Genomic DNA, 20,597 nt, shown 5'->3' with positions numbered 1-20,597 from the left:
TAAAATGGTTCAAACATCTTTGGCGAAAATAAAATTAATTCCATAATAGGATCAGCTCTGGCATTGTATAAAACTTTCCTTATCTGGAAAGTTTTAGGTTTTATTTGTGTGACCAAAAAAAAAAAAAAAAAAATGAAAAAAGACAATTCTAACAAATATTTGACAATTCTGATAATTTATTTAACATTCCTTAACATGAAAATTGGATTAACACACCGGACCATTAAGGGGGTCCCAAAGTAAGAATTCATCAGCCAATAACATGTGATTGATTAACATAGTTCATTCATTGGTAATAACTTGTTTTTATAATAATAATAAATTAAATTAGTATTTTTAATCAGTTCATTATCATTAAAAAACACATGAAATTTTAAACATAGCTACTACCGTATATGACTCAAGTATATGTTCAACTATAATCCTACACCATAATGTACACTTGAAGTAAATTAATTGTCAATACAATCTGAGTACAGTCCAACAAACTAATTGTTACCAAATTTCAAATACAAGCCCACTGGGACTATACTAGTTCATATATGATACTAATATTGGGCAAAATGACTCCAGTAAAGCATTGTGATCAAGGTTTATTTGGTACAGTAGAATATATAGTATTTGGCACAAAATGACAGGCATTTGTCTTACTAAAGTCTGCAGCCTAAATATTAATAGTGAACTATAGTATTTTAGTCTTGAGAAAGGATATAATACTTTGTACTTATTGTATGGAAAGTCAGGACACAACTCCTTCTCAGATAAATATTTTTACACAAACCATAATATGGTTAGAACTTAAAAAACTTTCATCACTTGTTTTGTAGAAGAGTCTGTTTTACATTGTTGAATGTGAAAACAATAGGTATAGAGTTAATGAGCTTAATTAAAGGCAACACATTATAATAATAAAAATGGCGAGATCAACATGAACTGAAAATAGAAATTATTACCATAATAATTATTTTATAATTGATCTTATATGGGAAACATTAACAATTAATTATAACCCATATCTGGGGGTCTTTATTGGACAATTAGATTTTAGTAAGGGATTGTTTTTTAGTATATTTGTCTTGGTCAAATAAAACCAAAAATCAGTATAAAAAAAAACAGAAAACAAAATGCTTTTTTGACTAGAACATCAGAGTGTGAAGAAATTCGTAACATGATAGATAACATAAACAAAGATACATATTTAGAGAAGTTTATGTTTCAAATTTGCCTGGCAGTGCAGTCAGCTGATGTTTTACTGAATTAATCAAACAAATATGCAAAAAGGAAAATTATCAACAGATATAAAATCAAATTCACAAATTCAATATAAAGGTACTTAAGCTGCTAGTTTTTAGTACTAATTAAAAACAAAATATTTCATTATTTAATTGTAGTGGCAATATGTAGATTTCAAAATGAGATAAGAACGTACAACTGTAACAACCCTACAGAAAGCTTATCCTTCCGTCACTTAACATCTTTCTGTTATTTTCCTTTAGGATTTCTTATGATTTAAATTATATAATAAACAAAAGATTAAACATTCCAACCACACCAAGCTAGGAACATAATACAGTATAGGCACACAATCCAAATATAATGTTATCATTCTCTCACTAAACATATTGCTGTTACGGCATCTTCAGTTGGGATTTATTTTGATTACATCATAAAAACGGCAAATTTCTAGAAAAGCAATCTGGGAGCATCCTGACACAATCCAAATGGAATTTTATGATTCCACTAATCAATGTCTTTCTGTTATATCATTTTCCCTTTGGGATTTCGCTTTGTTTATCACCATTGTCTATTCTGATTTGATTAGTTTGCATTTACATGTTGTTGATAATCTATGTGAACTAAAGATCGAGATTGCCAGGCCGAGGACGATAACGGTTGTTGCTGTACGAGGTATCCTGTAAGCAGACACAAACTCTGGAGCCTAGTCAAATAAACAAATTACATTACATTACTAAAATGTATATAAGAAATTAAAAAGCACCAAATCCAAGGTACTGTAATAAACAGTTGTCATATTCATTTGATTCACGAGTTGATTTGAATAGAACTGCCAAATATTGATGCAGTAGTCCAATCAGAACACATATACATTTTAAAAATAAGCTTTTCGGACAAATTTACGCTGGCAATCCGTCTCTAACTACTTCTTGTTTTATCATTGTGCTGATTTTAATAGGTGTAGTTAGTTAATCCTCTTACTTAACCAGCACAATGATGCAAAAATGTGTACAGTTCAACATTAAACTTACCTGCTCCAGTCTCTGAGACAAAAACCAGCGGTTTAAACGTTTGAAGATCATTGTTCAATAGTACTCTTATCTTTTTTACGATTTCTGCAATTTTAAACTGTATAACCTCTTGTCCAAATGTCACATAATCATTTTCCTATTTCAAAAGATTATTTTTATTGTTAATGAAAACTGGTAAACCTGATAACATAATACTATTATACTAACTGAAAGGAAATATATTTTACATCCATCCTAAAAAAAGGTCTAATAAATTGTATGTATTTTAAGTAATTAATTTACGTATGTAATCACGTGTTTATCGTTTGAACCTGCTGGAATTAAAGATGAGAGCAATATCCAAGCACTGTGTGGCCTACCCTTACAAATTACCGTAGTACGTAGTCACACTCACACAGAGCATACCTCCATGCACAGAGAGACACAGGAAGAGAAGAGGGCAGTATGCAGAGTGGAGAGAGCCTACTCTACAGCTAGGCTAGGCCTCCGGGTTATATCACAAATTCTTCCCAAAATTGATCAAACTATGTTTGCTATTAAAACGATATGATAAAAAAAATTACGGTCAATAAAAATTGTACTTTATAACTGATAATCCTACTTTTAGATAGCGAATAAAACATTTACTTACTTTCTGTAATAAGAATTATTCTATCCCTCGCCATGTTGCAATTGTAAAAGAAATGGCGCCCCCAATACAGTTAAATAAGTTTCTTTTCAGACGATCGACTGTCAACATACAAACAGTATTAAAAAATCATTTTCCAAAATTAAAATTATATTTACAAGTTCAAGGATAAAAAACACAAACAAGTAAGGTAAACTATTCAATTTTTAAATTTGTTTTTCTATATATATAATAAAAGATACAACTCTCCAACCATGTTAACCATTTTAAATAGAAAACATTCATCAAACAATTGAATTATATTTAAGACCTATTGGAGAAATCTACCCACACATTTCTACATTAACTTCATGATGAATTAATTGACACCTCCGAGTGTATGAATACATCTGTAAAGCCTGCACTGTACAATAGGAAATCTCTATGCAGCCCTTTGTCTAAACCATGCTTATCATGAAGCACACCACCTATTACGTAATCACATGAACACCAGTCATTACGCATTCAGCTTAATTGTCGGTAGAGCAACACTGCACAAATGGAAAGGAAATATCAGAACGAACAATTGAAGGCCACGTCGTAAATTTATTGGAGAAATATTAATATTAGCAACTTTAATAATTATGTTTAAGTAACATCGTTATATAAAGTACTTAGTTTACACAGAAATAACAATTCCTGCGAAGAAGACATAGAAAATCACGATTTAAACTGACAAACTTACGCCTGTATAAACCCCGAAATGGACGTATCAGGTAGGTTACAATTACAGAATTTATTATGATCGCATTTTTTGTATTACAAAGCTTTCGTACTACTGTTACTTAATTTAATAATAGAGACATAAATAGCGCCTACGTTAAACAAACAAGGCCGCCTAAAACATCACATTTTCGGAATCGAAAAGAATTCACTTGATATTTTTAAAAAAACACAACAAAGCAGATGGCCTTACGAAGTCAAAAGGCCTAACGCTGTGTCGAGAAGTTAAACAAAATCGTTTACTACATTATATACACTTTTTAGAGTACACATAATGTTTGGTCAGATCGCACGAAGAGTTATGTTGTGTCTGGTTTCATTCAAGTGTTAAGACTGCTTTATATAATAAAATACCACATTACGTAAGTTTTCGTAATTTTCAAGTACATTCCACTAACACCCATACAGTGTAATTACCTATGCAAACAGATTTCGCCATCTTGCGTAATGTTGTACAATACATGAAAGACGAGACGCTTTGCCGATTTCTAAACGACGCCTTCAATTATTAAAGATAATAGATTTGTTACGTTTAGGTCGGTTCTAAAGTATTTTCTATGTATTCATGATGTACCAATGAATATGATAAAATAGTAATATGTACAGTAAATACAAGAAATAACGTTAATTATTAAGAAAAAAAGGTAAAATGCAAAATTTAGAATGCAAGTTTTAAGCATACCGGAACATTCCATTTTTAAAATAGATTTTACAAACATTTTTAAATATTATTTCCTATACTTAATATTACAAAATCTTGTTTAAAGTTTAAAAACAAACAATTATTCTATTTAAAACTTTTAATTCTGAATATTCTTCATTTAAACAAATATTTAGGCCCACATGGTTTATACCCCTATTTAAGAAGTGGAACGCATTGTTTGAAGGACATTGTCCACTTAAATTGTTACGTCATAGATGGTCACGCTGAATAGATTTAACAAATTTAATTTCAGCTGTACATTTAAATGGTAGTAATTTGCATGGTATACATAGCCTACTGGTTGTTATAGTACACTTTTTTGTTGCGTACATTGTTATAACTAGATGGTACGCTCGCTTCGCTCGCGTACCATCTAGGTCGTGCCCACAGATGGTTCTCGAATACATAGTAATTTCAGCGTTTAAAAAACTGGCGACTTCAAATGCACATGCAGGACAATAATACATGTTGTTTACAGGAACGAATAAATAGACACGGTGATTTATGTACTCAACTAAAATTAGCACCCCGGGAATTACTTCCGAAAAAGAAGTTTGTCACAAAATAAGAAACAAACTGAATTTGTGTTTTGTATGTAACATTTGGGTTGAGGGATGGGGAAGAGGATGGATGCAAAGACGAACAATTTTTAAATATATTCTTTATCGATTTAGTAACGAAATATGAATTGTTTTCATGTTTTACAAATAATATACCAGTAAACACAGTAAAACATTGCGATTTAATACTTTGTTGAAACTGTCACCGTCATAGTCGATTGAAATAGTACAGTACATGTAACGATACATCACTCTAATACGACGTTTATATTTTTTTGAAGTTACATGATTACAAACGTTCAGAAGGAACTGTCAGTAATATATTAAACACCTCTAATCGCGGCAAATCGTAAATTCGCTTTAATCGTCAATAAATAATTATCTAACTCAACTTAATTAGTAGGCCTAATGGTCAAGTGTTTCATAGAGCCAATTATGCTACCCAACTTGTATTGAAAATTAAGTTGTTTCCTAACCACCAAAGTTGTTCTGCGTTTAGGGCATGTACTGATCATTCGTACTGTAGGCCTGTCCTCTACTGACTTTACAACGCTACTCATGCCAGTGAGGGGAGGGTGGTGATGTTGGTGGTGGTTTAGCTGCAATAATAAAGTTGATTGTACATAATAGACGGCGACTGGAAAGGCTAGCTCATTATGCGTTAAAAAAAAAGGATTCCACAGATTGGAAAAAAATGTATCGAATTTCTGTTATGACTGTACAGTACTTGTCTTTACGACGCCTGAGGGAATAGACACTTGTGGAACAGAGATTGGAATGTTCCATTTATCGCAGATCAAAACATTTGTATAAACGTATATTAAATCTATCAAAATAGTATTTTTTAAAGAAAATCGGCCTGTCTTCAACATTATGATGCTGTACTCGAGCTGTTCAACCGGTTTTCAGCTATTAAAAACAATTATCGTAGGAGGAGATAGGAAAATGCGAAGCATCCTTGCATTATTGTCTGCGGGTATTTTTCAAGTTAGACATCCATTAGACAGTGTATACCACGACCACGAAACACCCTATTTGGGGCAAATCGTTGAACCTAAATTCGTTTTAATTGTCAATAACTAATTATCTAACTCAATTTAATTAGTAAACATGGTTACATCAGATGGTTAAAATCAGTACCGAAAGTACGAACCAACTTTATATACCATCGAGTAAAAATTCTAGAAATAAACTGCGATTTATCGAATTTTGCCCTTACGTAAATTTATATATAGATATAACATCCAACTGCGAATACGTAAATAAAACCATGATAAAATAAGCTCTCCCTGGCATAGCCAAGTACCAATTCATTCGAGTTTTCAATGACAAACACTGTTGAATCCCATGTTTATACAGTGTCTTTTGATAACAGTTAAAGATGTATTGTCCCCCCCCCCCCCCCAAAAAAAAAAAAAAATAACGAAAACAAAATGTTTTCACTTGACAAAAAGTGACAAGTGACAAAATAAGTTGTCAAATTCAACCAAAAATCCATTGACTGGCAGCCAATTTGACTATTTAAAAAATTTAAATTACAAGTTTTTTCAGGTAAATAATTTTTCTTCTCGATCTAATTTTTTATCAAAGTGGATAAACTATTAAGTGACATTAAAATGTCATATTAAAAAACAAGTGTTTCAATCATTATTTTTTTCAGGAGGACAATACATCTTTATTATTTTAACTATAGGCCTACAGTAAATATATATTATTATGAACGATTAGCAAGTTCTCCCGGAAACTAAATCAAAAAAACTTTCATGTTTCATACAATATTTGATGTGTATCTTGAATAATATAAATAATGTATGTTTCACTGACACTGATGTGGCTTCGTGCTTTAATCTGTATAATTATATTTATAGACCCATTTTATTATTTCGCAAACTTTGAATGACGTTTTTAAAATTCGAAATGTCTACAATCATGGTAAATTTACATTTTGTACATCCATGGTACATTAACATTATTTATAAGGACAAAAATACAGTTATCTTGTAGTACTGTACAGTACAATATTGAAATGTCGAATTTGTAATTCTTTTCGCATTACTAGGGCCTACAATTATTCTTTTAATATGATTATTATTAAATTAACTAACATGTTCTTCTTTTATAAACAAAGGTAGCAATAATGGTTACTATATGCAAAACTACGCACAGCCTGTCCACACGAACGTCATTCAAAATGCAACGCCACAAAACTATAATGTTGTCATGGGCGCGGATGATGAACACTCGGCCGCGCATAGACTTTCACAGGCAAATCAGACGATAGGAAATCAAATACTCCAGCAGCAGCAGCAGCAAATGCCGATACCGGTTCCAAATGGAATTATAATAAATTCAGTTAATTTACCACATGGTATTGTGCCGCATTCAATGGAAAATAGACAGAAGCAGCAGACAATGCCACCTACGCCGCCTGGCGAGTCACGTAAGTAACTATATTTTACTTGATAGATGGAAAACGCCTTTTCTACAAGTTCAATAATGGTAATCGATATTTACAGTATTCCTACAATACATTGTACAGGAAGTGATCGACGATGATTGATGACACCACGACAACTGATGATTGAAAATTATTGATTGATATTAATTATTGATTAACAAGTTATTACAATTTGTTGAATTGATAGATCAGTAACTGCATAATTTTTATGTATTTATTACAATATTTTATTCTATTTTAATAGAGTCGGCAGATGAAAAAGATCAAGAGGAAGACAAGAGACGTATCTTATTAAACATGATTCCTGACAATGGCATGATGTCTGGACAAACGTCGAACTCATCAAACATGGTTCCACCTCTACCATCTCAATTCAACATGTTAAATATGCCCGGTCCAGTAAACGCTTCGCAGATGATGATGTTACAACAAAACAACTCACAATCTAACAGCTTTCAGCAGATTCCAAATCCGGGTCCTGAATCGTCATCGTATTCTTTCAACCATCACATGGTTCATGGCATGCACCAACAGCAACTTGATGACGAACTAGAGGACGATATGTTAGAGGACGACGACGATGATGACGTTCCCGGTAAGTATTCAATAATGAAATAGAGATTGAGAAATGCCAGTCCACTCTTCGTCGCTGTCAGTATTTAAAATTCATTTCAATTATTGTATAGGTTATGGATAATATAAGTCGCCAAGAAAGACTGACCGGTGAGACTAAAGCGTGGTTCCCCACTAGCGACGCAACACAAGGACGTAACGCAACGCAAGTGAATTGACCAATCACAAGCGATGGCTTATTCGCTTGTGATTGCTGATTGTCTATAACTTCGCTTGTCACTGGTTAAAACGCTTGCGTTGCGTTTACGTCCTTGCGTTACGTTCTAGTGGGAACCAAGCTTAAGAAAAGTTGAATCGAATGCGGGAGTTTTATATGTTTTTACGGCAACGAATTTATTGCGCCTTGAGCACTCTTGAGTGGTGGTATGTGCGCTATAAAAATCCTGTTATTATTATTATTAATTTATGTGATGTTTAGTGTCAATTCAACGGATACACTCAGAGACAGAGTTTAATTCTTGGTTGGGCTGTGTCTCTTTCTGTTAACTAAATATTTATATATCGAGAATAGTACCAATGATTTAAATACGTTTTCTTTTATTTAAGGTCCCAAGAAGAGATCAAAAAGAAGAAATAACAAACGAGCTGTATGCGACGACGACAAAGACGACCGTTACTTTGAACGTCGGAAACGGAACAATCTAGCCGCGAAGAGATCAAGAGACGCTCGTAAGATACGAGAGGAACACATCGGGATGCGGGCTAGCTTTCTTGAGAAAGAAAACGCCATGTTACATGCGCAGTTGAATACACTGAGAGAAGAATCGAACGCTCTTCGCCAATTATTGAACCAAAGATCTATGATGCCAAGCTCTCACCATCAGCTACCTCCTGTACCTGCTATCCATCAAGGCCTACCTCCTTCGTCAGTTTCCCACCAAAACATACCACAGCAGCAATATTCCCCGTAGAGTCGCGTACATCAACTATCGTATACTAATCAATACTGGAACTGATGTGGTTTATTACGTATCATGTTCTAAAGCACAAATCGTGCAATATTTGAATTGAACATTTTAAGCAGCTGAATAAATGGGTAATACATATAGCCTTTTACATTAAGATTTATTTTACGAGTATAACGTCGTCGTGAAATGCACTACACTTGTGGCGATAAATGCTTGGATCCCACTAGCAAGGACGTAAGCGCGCCGCAAGTAATTTGACCAATCACGACGCGATGGACCATCCAAACTGTCGCTTCTGATTGGTCATCAACTCATTTGCATTGTGCCTACGTCATTGCGTTTCATCCAAGCTTTATTAGAAATTAGCGATAATGTATTAAGTTTTATAAAGCAATTACGCGTTAATTATGTATAAGTTTTCTCTGAATTATTTTAATTTCTGAAATCAATTTTACATAAACAATATGTTTATCCTATCAGAATGTTTTGGTTTATTGTTTATGACCAGTGATGGTTTGTTTGGAGGTGCCCCGAAGAATTACTGTGAAAATGAATTTAAAAAAACAAACTTATATTAAACTTTATGTAATCCATTGAATTTGCAAGAAGGTTATTAAATCACAAAAAGATGATTTATTGTAAAGATTGTGAAATAGGGATTAGTTTTTTAAAATTTCTTTTAAAATTTAAAAGCACAATGCCAAGCAAAAAAGAATACAGCAGTAGTCAAATTCATTTGGTGATGATTACAATAATAGGCTTATTTTGATGCACCCACTGGACACATTCTGAAGGTTGACTGCCTAACGGGCAGCCTGCCCAACAGGTTTAAATGATCAACTAGTGGTTTTGGCCACAATTTGGCCAGTAACTATCATAAGTTGTATAATACAACATCTTATGTGTACCACATGTGGTGCCTGTGTCATGGAATGTTGGGTCAAAGGTTAGGTTATTATAATAGGCGTTACATGTAAAACACATGAAAGCTGTATTATGGAATCTTCCTGATACTGACGAAATCTAGATACAGTATCAACAATTTTTTTGGCTTTTGAAGAATAAACTAGAAATAATAATTATAAAATCCTGATCGGTCTATTTGCACAGATCTAAAAGTAATTACTTATTATCCATGTTTTTTGCAACATAAGATAAATTTGTTGTTTGCGGTACAGCACTTTATTCAATAGAAATAGACCTTTTAGGACAGACCATTTTTAATTAGCTCACTTGATTTATTTAAAAGAAGACAACATGCACAGGTTACAGATAAATTTCACTTATCAACAAGATCAAATACAAATTATCGTCTAAATCAATTGGATTATTCAATAATGATGTCATTATTTCTGACTTTTAAAAAGACAAATTTGATCCAAATAATCTTATACAGATATGCAATTTAATGTACATCGATTTCAAGACTAATGAATTAAATAATCAAACACGTGTAATTTCCGATTTCACGACTCTGAATTACAGACTTATTTATTACAATGAATAAAATATTTATTCCCGAATGAAAACTCTAAGATAGTTATACAAGAGTTTGCAACCCAACAATTTAATAACTAGGGAACTATATAATAGAACAGACCACTTTCCCTATTTATTCATATAGTAGCATAGCAGTCAAAACTTTACAGCTATATCTTTACCATTAAGAAGTTAATTTTTTTTTTCGATTTCTATTATAAAAACTTTTTTTCCCATACTTGTGTATTTACGATTCACTGTTCAATCGTCTTCAAACAGATTGTCTTCTTGTTCTAAACCAGCAAATTTATTCTTCTGAGTAAAATCCTTTGAAAAAAAGAAGACATACAAAATTAGAAAATCGTACCAAAACCAGCCATTTCTCAAGGTCCAAAACGGTCCCAAATTCTATTTCACCATTTAAAACACTTTCGATTCAATTTTCTGGAAAACCAGACCTATTAGCCTAGCCCAATTATTTGTGTATTATTTATGAATTTTAGATCACTTGTCAATTTTTTTGTTGAATATGCCATTTTAATGTCTTTGCAAAAAATACCTAAATTGTCTGTCAGACAATGGTTTTTGGTTAATTAACCATTTCTTTTGTGAATAACTTCATTGAAATTGCAAAATGGCCTATTCAAAGTCCGATGTCATTAATCTTAATTTAAAAGTGGCTGATATGCATCCAATTCATCTTTATTGTTGTACGTTGAATTGATACTAAATAAAAATATTTAGAACATATCTTACTGGTGCCGATTTTTCTTCATATTTTGGGATTTCTCTTGGTTTTCTGACTTTTTCAGTTTTTTTCTGAATCTCCCGAGTCTGATCCCTATGTGGTGGTTTTCTATCACTCAAGTTGCGGTCATTTCGATCGCGGTCATTGCGATCTCTATCATTCCGATCTCTACCTCTGCCTTGTGGTGGCTTATAATCTAAAAAACATATAAAAATACGAATGAAATATAAATTAATTATAAATAAATATGACAAAGAATAGACAGAGAAAAACTGTCATTCAAACTAGGAATCTCTGCTTAATATGCAAACACCTCACTATTAGACTACTGGGGATTTCATGGTATTGTTCAAATCACACTCTTTACATATAAATCAAATATATCAAATACCTTTTCTTTGCCCTGAACTTGAAGAATTTGATGTGGGTGCAGGGGCCGTTTCCGATTTTGGTGAGGTTACACCTTCACTTCGACGTGCCCAAACATTTTCTTTTGGTGCTGGAGCAGGTACTAGCACCTTAGAAGGATCTTCTTTCCTAGGGGGTGGGGAAGTCGGCGATTTTGGGGAAAGGGGTTGATCATCCTTCTTCGATTCATCATCTGACCTTTCACTCTCCCTCCTTAGCATAACTTTAAAAAAAAACAAATATCATACCACATATTACATTAGAATTAAAGTTTATTTTATTTTAAACCAACATAACAAAAGTCTACAATACTTAACTTAAATTTGCAAACCAGATATTTTGATAGAATTTAAAAATAATGTTATCAGAAAGAAACAAATCAAACCTGGCTTTGGTCCTTTTCCAGTTGAACTTGAACTGCTATGCCTCGTTCGACCTTCGTCATTTGACCTTTCACTATCTCGCCGTGGTCTCTCCCGATTTATTTGTCTGGATTAAAATAGATTGTATTATATTTTTATTGAATATTTTGTATCTGATACTTTAAGAATATTAGCAATCAGATGAACAAGTACAACATAACTGATTATTTTATTGAGTAAGTAAAGTACAGGGTGCTTTTTTTTTGACGGATTTAAATTGTAAATTTATACATTTATGTTTTTTTTATACCCAAAACAATAAATGTCTTTTACCGGTTTCGTCTTGATTCTTCTACTTCTGCCTTCTCAGATTCTTGTTCCCGCCTTAATCTTTCTTCTATTTGCCTCTCTTTAGCGGCCGTGTCAACTGGCTTAGCACCACCAAATATTGAAGATTGACTTGGTTTGGATTCAGGCTGCTTAGGGGCAGCAGGCGTTTCAACTGGCTGTGTTCTTGGTTTTAAAACTAATTTTTTTCTCTCTCGTACAGGCTCTAATTTAGAATAATAGTTTAACAATGTTGACTAAATGTATTATATATATATTTATGTTTTCAATAATTAAAATTTATGTTAAGATTTAATAAACGTTGGACTTTTTCACTTGAAATGTTGTTGCTCTATTCATTTATCTAATTCAATCTAACACTCCAATTGTAAAAGAATAATACATTTATAAGAGTAACAATGAGTTTTTTCAATAGAGAGCTTTCGCATGAGCATGTAAATGTTAACTTTAACATTGTTTCCCAACATGCAATGCATAAGCTCTACCCACTTTGTAAACAAATCGATCTGTGCGTGCACAAGCATTACGAACAACTTTAATTACGTGTCTAGAATCTTATTTCTGAAAAATAGCGTCAATGAAAAACATTAACAGATTGGTATCGAAACATGGAAGAATCATTAAATTCTGTAAGATAATTATAAAAACAAATGGCAAATTTAAAGTTATGTTTTTAATTAAGCCAAACAATAAACGCAACTGTTATGCAAATGAGTAGAATTTTGACATCATCCGTTAAAGTTAACGTTACATGTAAAAGCTCCCTAATGTCAGAGCACTTACCATCACTACTAGGTGCATCCTGATATCCACCGTCTCTATCACCATAGCCACGACTACCTATATAAATCAAATAAGGTTCTAAAATGTAAGTACAGTACACTAGGGAGATTCTTCATGGGAAGTGAATCCCAATGTTTTTTTGGTCATTGGAATACTTAAATCTGAATTGTGGAATGAAGATTAAACCCCAAGAAATTGGTGTAAATATCCACTACAGCAAAGGCATTAAATGTCTTTCCAGCCACTACTCTAACAATCCTTTTAATACTATCAAGCTTTCTTTTCATTGTTTTAAACTGCCCCCCCCCCAAGCAAGCCAATTTATTTATATATATATTTTATTAGTTGTTTATTATTATTTTTTTACATTTATTCCTCATCTCCAACTAAAGTTCTTTGTTCACGATCAGTATTCTTTCCTCATAGACTTAACTTCGCTTCTATTTTTCGTTCAATTATGAGAGATCTGTTTAATCTTATCACAAGGACAGTTCTTTTCTATTTCATATTTTTAATGTGTTTTATGTATTGTTAATGCCACAATTACCTTGGTCGTCAAACCCTCTTCTGTCTCGTTCATAACCATCTCTTCCATAACCTTGATCCCGACCGAAATTCCTATCGTTTCTGTAGCCCCTATCACGTCCATAGCTCCTGTTCCCACCATACCCGCTATCTCCTCCGTAACCTCTATCACCGCCATATCGGTCCCTATTATATCCCTGGTCTCTGCTTCCATAACCTGAAAAGAAATTTGTTTTACATTAATAATACAAAGCAAAAGGACAACATTCTGAAAAGTAAAAATACAATGCGTCCAAAACCAGCCATTCTACAGGGATGTAGAACTGGGAAAAGTCTAGGGACGGGAGTTAACAATCTCGGAGTGGGTACTGTCATAAAGTGGTTTTGGATGGGTGTTGTGTTAGGGTGGAAGGCTTTAAAATAAGCTTTAGACTTGGTGGAAGACTCTGCCCACTTCCAACCAAAAAAATTACATTCATGACCAAACGATAGTAGTCCAAAATGTGAAAATTTAGACTGTAAACAAATGTTGGTTTTTGTTACCAGTTTTCAGAAAACCAATCTTGTTTATTTAAACTATAGAATAATTCAATTTTTCAGTCTAAGGAAATTTTCTTACCACAACTGACAAAAATGAGAATAATCAAGTTTTGTTAAGTTATTGAAAATTGTTTCAATAAATAAAATTGCACCTATAGGTAACTGAAATACTAAACCAATATTTATATATATCATGATAAAACTAATAATAAATAATAATGTAAATATTCACTAAACAAAATCGTTTGTAGGATTGATTTTTAGATGGTTTTTCAATGGCTAGTTATGTTACCGTCATAACCACGATCTCGATAATAACGATCACCACCATTACCATATTCATTCCTATAACCATTGTCTCTGTAACCTGAAAATTACACCAAAAACCTATAATTATAATTAGCAGGTACAGTAGAAGCTCTACTAAGGGACACCTTCATACCCAACTGTCCCCTTAATCAGACCTCAGCTCTTTTGAAAACTATAGGTGTGCAACAAATTGCACTCCTCAATATATTCAGGGATGCTGTAGGTGTGATGTTTGTATTTTGGTGTGTAGAAGTTTACCAAATTTAAGCGTGTTGTAAATCACACTCAGTTTAGGAGTGTTAGGTGAGTGGTCGCACTCGCTTGCCTTAAAAGACAAGGCCTGCATAATAGAGCTGTCACCTGAATAGGGATTGGCCAAAGTGTTAAACATTACTCCCCATTCTTTTCACATTAGAGGTGTTCCCTAAATAGGCATGTCCCAAAGGAGGTGTTCAACTCTGTACTATTAATATTTGACACTATCTCTATTACATGATTCAATTAAATGTTATTAATATTTTATGAGGAATTCTACTCTACATGTATTATTCAGTTCACATTTTTCAGTTTTAAAGGGCAATTATTTTTAAATAAATAATCTAAAGGGCAACATCCTAAATGTTTGTTTGACCTATTATAACTGAAGCCCATAGACACCTCTCTGAAGTAAAAAAATTTAATAATCAATTTCATAGAAATTAAAAATTTTTACCATCTCCGTCATAACCACGATCGTAGCCACGGTCATAGCCGCCACCACTACCCCTGTCTCTATTATAACCACCTCGATTGTCATACCGACGATCGTCCCTATATCCGTCTCTATAACCTGTATAACCAAATTTGGTAATAGTCAATACCTATAGGTTGTTCCCAATAATATGCTGTACCGCACTCTCAGTTTACTTGGCACACTACGAGATATTAATAAGGTGAATCCAATGAAATGTAAAAACCAAATAAAAATTATAGATTTGTTCAAGTCTATAATATATAAATTCTTTTTAAAAAAAATGTGGAGTTTTGAGAAGGTTAAGGTCATAAAAAGAAACACAAATTAAATTGAAATTAACTATTAATCTGCCCGAGACGCAGGCAGTCTAGTAAAAATACTTAAATTACAAATTAAATTGCACTGATGAAGGGCTAGTGTTGCCCAAAAGCTCCGCTGATTTTTCTGGCTGTTTTACTTTATCGTTTTGATTTAGGTTTCTGCTTTATTTTTTTTTATACAGTCACTGACACCCATAGCATTGTCATTTTTTAAATAATTTGCCTTTGGATTTAAAATCAGAAATTAATATAGCATTACCATCTCCATCGCTACGGTCAAAGCCGCCACCACCCCTGTCTCTATTATAACCACCACGACTTTCATACTGACGATCATCCCTAAATCCACCTCGTGAAGGGCCTGTCAAATATCAAAAATAAATAAATTAAAGTAAATAACAATAACAAAGAAAATTTTATTAAACATAGTGAAATAAAACTATTCAGATAATTCTCATCGCTTGCAAATTTTTTTCATTTTTATTTCTTTATTCGAATTCAAAACAAAACAACATTAAAAAACTACAGGAATGAATTCAGGGTAGCATAAAAAAGTAAGCAATGGTCAAACTTCCGTTGTGGCCCTTGAAATAGATACAGAATATAGTTCTATAAAATTAGACAATTACAATTAACTATAACATATGTATTAAAGAGTGGAGTTGTGGCTTGATGGTGATTATGATGCTTGGCTACCACTCCAAGGGTCCTGGGTTCAAGTCCCGTCACATGTCAGGATTTTCAAAGGACTAAATTACAACTCCACTCCCAAAGACTTGTAATAAGACTTTGTTTATGTAAAGCATCTTGTATATAATGTTTGTCTTGTGAACCTCTGAGGGTCCCTAATGATCAGCAATAGCTGGATGGATTACCCTCATTAAATATGGTTAAAAAAAAAAAAAATAATAATGTTACAATTATGTTATTGGCAGTAATGACTTTACTGTAGATTTCCACATAAAAATACCACACATAAAGAAATATCCTACAGGATTGTTGCGGATTTGCATTCAAAGTGCATGTAACTTGTGCAATATCATTAAATTAAAACAATATTAATACAAACCATCATCATAGCTGTCGGCACTTGCTGTAGGTCTATCCCATGATCCCTCACTTCGACCTGCCCGCTCTATGAAAAATAAATCAAAACTAGCAAGAATTTTGAATTGAAAAGTACACCTGTAAAATGTAACAACTCACTACATCAGAGCATCATACTTAACAGATAAACTAAAACTTGATTCTCTGTACTGTATCTTTAATTCTTCAGTATCATGGACGAATGTCACATGTAACTTCTGTATTGTTTAAAATCAGCTTTCCATAGTATTTATTAATCATTAAACAATAATAAAGAACTTACCATCCTCGCCACCTGAAAAACAGAAAAAATATATAGAGTATTAACAATTGATATTTGATACTAAATGATGAATGAATCGGTAAAGTGAATCCCTGATGAACGATAAGATTGTCACAATACTAATTACAATTTCATGATATGCTATTGCATTAGTGGCAGACTGACTATACCTAGCATATAAGATCAAAACAAATACAAATAGTTTAGGCATGTAAACGTGTTATTTGTCCTCAGTTGAGGAAACTTTGATGAACTTATGGTAGCCACAGTGCAGCGCCTACCATGATCAACACACTGGGAGACCATCCCCTACTCTACTACACTACTTTTTGACAAGTTTACCAAGTTTTTTGTATCATTTTGATTCTATATACAAAAAGGACCAGAACCTTTACTTCCAAAATATGAGCCAATGCCTAAGGATACAAGAAATATGGCATAGACAAGTCTAGAACCCATGCCACTCACATGCTAGCCCAGTTTTCATACCATTATATCATAAGGAAGTTTAAATGATTTAAATAACCTACCCCTACCACCGTATCCTCCCCCATCTCTTTTCCTCCAATCTGAACTTCTATCTTCTCGATTACCATCTCCTTGCTGACCAGCTAGATCGACACGTATTCGCCGGTTTCGCAAATTTTCATTGCTAAGTTTAAGCGCTGCCATAAGAGACTCCATATCACCGATTTCAGCGTAACCAAAACCCTTCAAACGACCTCCGTCGCCATCTCGAAGCAAACGGACTTGTGTTACCTTGAAAGAGTATTGTATTAAATTTTACAATTTAAAAAAAATATGGATTTCTACTTAAATTGAAATTGTAACATATTTGATGTGCAATAAATCGTGAAAAGTGCATTAAAGTTTTGTTCAAAAAGTATAGGTCAGGGCACATGGACGTACTGCACATGCAACGCAAGCAATTTGACAATAATAAACAGTTCAAATAATACTGTACATTGCTTGTAAATAGTCAAATTTCTTCAGGTTTCTTTTGCAGTATGTCCATGTATGTTCTTATGCTTTCAGTAGTGTGGACCAAGTTTAGTGAATTAATCATGTTTATGTTTGTGCGCTTTTCTATAGTGTGGACCAAGATTTAGTGAATAGTGAATAAATATTCGATGTTAGGCAAATTTAGTACTTCATATGGGTGTATTTTGTATTTGTTTTAGAGTTAGTTGTGGTTGGTGAGACACGCCCTTATGCGATATTGGTCACTTTAATATTTTATAATCACACACCAAAAGAAATTAATTAAAAACAAACGAATCAAGGCCGCTGAATTGACAAAGGATTTAAAAACCTTGATATATACTTACATTACATCCTTTAAAGAAATCTACAATATCATCTTCTTCAACGTCGTATGGCAGATTCCCAATAAACACTGTATATGGCGGTTTGTCTGGAAGCATGCTTTTATCAATTTCAACTGGCTGGGCACTCCTTGGTGCTGTAGGCAGTGAAGACCTATTAATCATCGATTTTTTATAGCTGTCATCAGCCCATTCACCACCTAAAAAGTAACATAATAATTATAACATTATAAATTAACATTTTAAAATAATAAATCCAATTAATTAGTTTACCTTTTAACTAATAATACACAATATTTAATTAATTAAATTGTTATTTTTTTTACCAGAAGTACTGAAGGGCCTGAAAATTAAAAACGATTTTTAAGAAACTGGTTTTAGTAGTACTTTGTTATGAAGTTTTACAAAAAGAACTGTTTGATACTTACCATTATCATCTATGTCTTCTGAAGCATCAGCCCAAGACTTCTGGCTGAGGACATAGCTACTACCAGGGGCATTGCTACTTTCGCTTCCAAGAAATTCATTCAAATTCAACTTCTTCCCCTTCACCTTTCCTTTCTTTTTACCTACTGAATAGGTAGATAGATAGTGTCAGAATTACAATAAAAGAAAACAAACCACCATGTAGCATAACATAATTAAACAGAGTGGCTAGATATCTAGCTTCTATTTGATACAGCTTCAGTTAAATTACATTGACGTGGGTTAATGATGATTGCGAAGTTTAGTGTCTAAAAAATGGTAAAATGATGCAATATTAGTTGATGTTTTTTTGTATAATAACAATCTGGAGATTGAGGTTTTATGGTTGATGATACATCACGCTGTGATTGGTTAAATTACGTTGCGCTTACGTCCTACTTGCGTTCAAGTGTCCTATGATGGGAACCAAATTTTAATGAAATATTGGGGAACTCCTATCTCATCTGTGTGTATATTAAAGACACCTTCCCTACAATTTGTGACGTTTTGTAAAAATAATACATATATATTACTTTAAAAACATTAAACCAGGTCATTCCTTGCCTTAAATGTACGTTTTATGGTAAATTATGATAAAAAGTGAGAAACAATGCACTACCTAAGTAGCTCACGGCGACTGACCTCTCTTGGACGGTCTTTAGGCCTAGCCTAGCTAGGCTTAGTTTTGTAGGCCTACTAGCTGGTAAACATCGGTAACTAGCTATATACCTAGCCTGACGTTGTATAGTTGCTTCATTAATTGTCTTTCTATTTTTGCCAGACTCCGTTGATACAAATTGGGGAAAACCCGGTATTTTCGCTGAAAAGTTAGGAGTCTTCCATTTGTTTTGGCTTCACGATCGATCGAAAAGTGGGTTAATTATTACAGAAGAAAAGCAGAAATATCAATCCACGCGCAATGCATTTTGGGATTTATAGCGGGCCACTATAATTATCAGAATCGACTTATTTTTCACATTTTTAACCATTTAAAGACGAAAAAAGTTATCGCAATAGGACCATATAGTATTATTTTTATTACATTAAATATAGTTTGTGATCTTAAAATAGATCTAAAAAACGTAGGGAAGGTGTCTTTAATTATTAATAATAATGGATTAATAATAATAATGTATGTATGTAGGGGTCACTCATCATAAGAGTTTGTGCCACTTGTCGATAAATCAACAAATTCGTTAGAAAATTGATGATAGACCTACAATAAAATAAACAATTTTGCTTGACTTTGAACTTTGTTTGCATGCAGTGAGACTAGCCTAGTGTGATACACATTTTCAATTTGACATTTATTAATTCAATTCATTCATGATGGTCTTTACTTTATTTAATTAATATTACAGTATTCTTTAAGTTCACAAACTGACAAAAAGGAAGACCAAGAACTCCTGATTTTTCAGACTATTTATAGTTTTGCGAGTATAAGTCTAGGCTGAGATTCCGATCTGAGCGAATATTGTGCGAAACCTGGACACGTTGACCGCCCTGATGTGTGCACTGCCCTGTGTTTTTTTGTGCTGCTGTTAATTATCGACAGGCTGGCCCACAATAAATACCGTGATCTACTATTTATCAGTTACAATTGCTAAAATCGTTATAACACACATCGAAAGTACAATTGTATTGCAACTTCAAATGAAATCAGAATAGTTTTAATAGCTACAAAATGTAAAAATAATAGAAAAATAAATCAAAAACCTTACCCGCGGAAGCCATATTGGATATTTCCAGCATGCGTGAGATTTGTCCTTTCCTTCCCAGAGTGCCACAGTTGTTTGATGTTGCCGCTCCATATTCGATTAATATTTTTGTCACAAAAAATAACTTCAAAACGATGAAAAAATGTATTAATGATATTTTTAGACACTGTATGCCTATGTATATAATAAGGTGTAATTGATTGTACATTTAAAACTGTAAAAAATATATACTGAATTAAAAAAAAG

At 33.0% G+C, this 20,597-nt stretch overlaps 2 protein-coding genes and 1 long non-coding RNA gene across 6 annotated transcripts; 1 reads left to right on the top strand and 2 right to left on the bottom strand.

Moving 5' to 3' along the window:
* Nucleotides 1-158: 158 nt before the first annotated feature.
* LOC140040216 (uncharacterized) lies at nt 159-2,951 on the bottom strand. Its single transcript, XR_011842695.1, has 3 exons — nt 2,899-2,951; nt 2,268-2,403; nt 159-1,939 (listed from the first exon to the last, which is right to left on the bottom strand). It is a non-coding gene; the product is annotated as an uncharacterized lncRNA (long non-coding RNA).
* A 417-nt stretch (nt 2,952-3,368) lies between these two features.
* Nucleotides 3,369-9,279, top strand: LOC140040211 (uncharacterized). Its single transcript, XM_072085971.1, has 4 exons — nt 3,369-3,654; nt 7,053-7,360; nt 7,623-7,973; nt 8,558-9,279. The coding sequence occupies exons 1-4, from the start codon at nt 3,638-3,640 to the stop codon at nt 8,920-8,922; spliced, it is 1,041 nt and encodes a 346-aa protein (XP_071942072.1). The 5' UTR covers nt 3,369-3,637; the 3' UTR covers nt 8,923-9,279.
* Nucleotides 9,280-10,305: 1,026 nt separating this feature from the next.
* Nucleotides 10,306-20,378, bottom strand: LOC140040206 (eukaryotic translation initiation factor 4B-like). Of its 4 annotated transcripts, none has more exons than XM_072085962.1 (16): nt 20,355-20,378; nt 18,597-18,740; nt 18,172-18,368; nt 17,374-17,602; nt 16,844-16,855; nt 16,544-16,609; nt 15,734-15,835; nt 15,134-15,250; nt 14,405-14,479; nt 13,595-13,789; nt 13,048-13,104; nt 12,250-12,469; nt 11,940-12,043; nt 11,538-11,777; nt 11,155-11,342; nt 10,306-10,725 (listed from the first exon to the last, which is right to left on the bottom strand). In XM_072085962.1, the coding sequence occupies exons 1-16, from the start codon at nt 20,365-20,367 to the stop codon at nt 10,660-10,662; spliced, it is 2,025 nt and encodes a 674-aa protein (XP_071942063.1). In that variant the 5' UTR covers nt 20,368-20,378; the 3' UTR covers nt 10,306-10,659. The 4 variants fall into 4 exon arrangements, with proteins under 4 accessions (XP_071942063.1, XP_071942064.1, XP_071942065.1 ...); XM_072085963.1 differs by having other exon boundaries at nt 18,597-18,737; nt 20,355-20,374; XM_072085964.1 differs by lacking the exon at nt 14,405-14,479.
* Nucleotides 20,379-20,597: the final 219 nt, after the last annotated feature.

The sequence above is a fragment of the Antedon mediterranea genome, chromosome 2, assembly GCF_964355755.1.
Source record: "Antedon mediterranea chromosome 2, ecAntMedi1.1, whole genome shotgun sequence".
Classification (NCBI taxonomy): Eukaryota; Metazoa; Echinodermata; class Crinoidea; order Comatulida; family Antedonidae; genus Antedon; species Antedon mediterranea.
The sequence above is the reverse complement of the archived record's forward strand: the minus strand, read 5'-3'. Positions and strand labels throughout refer to the sequence as shown.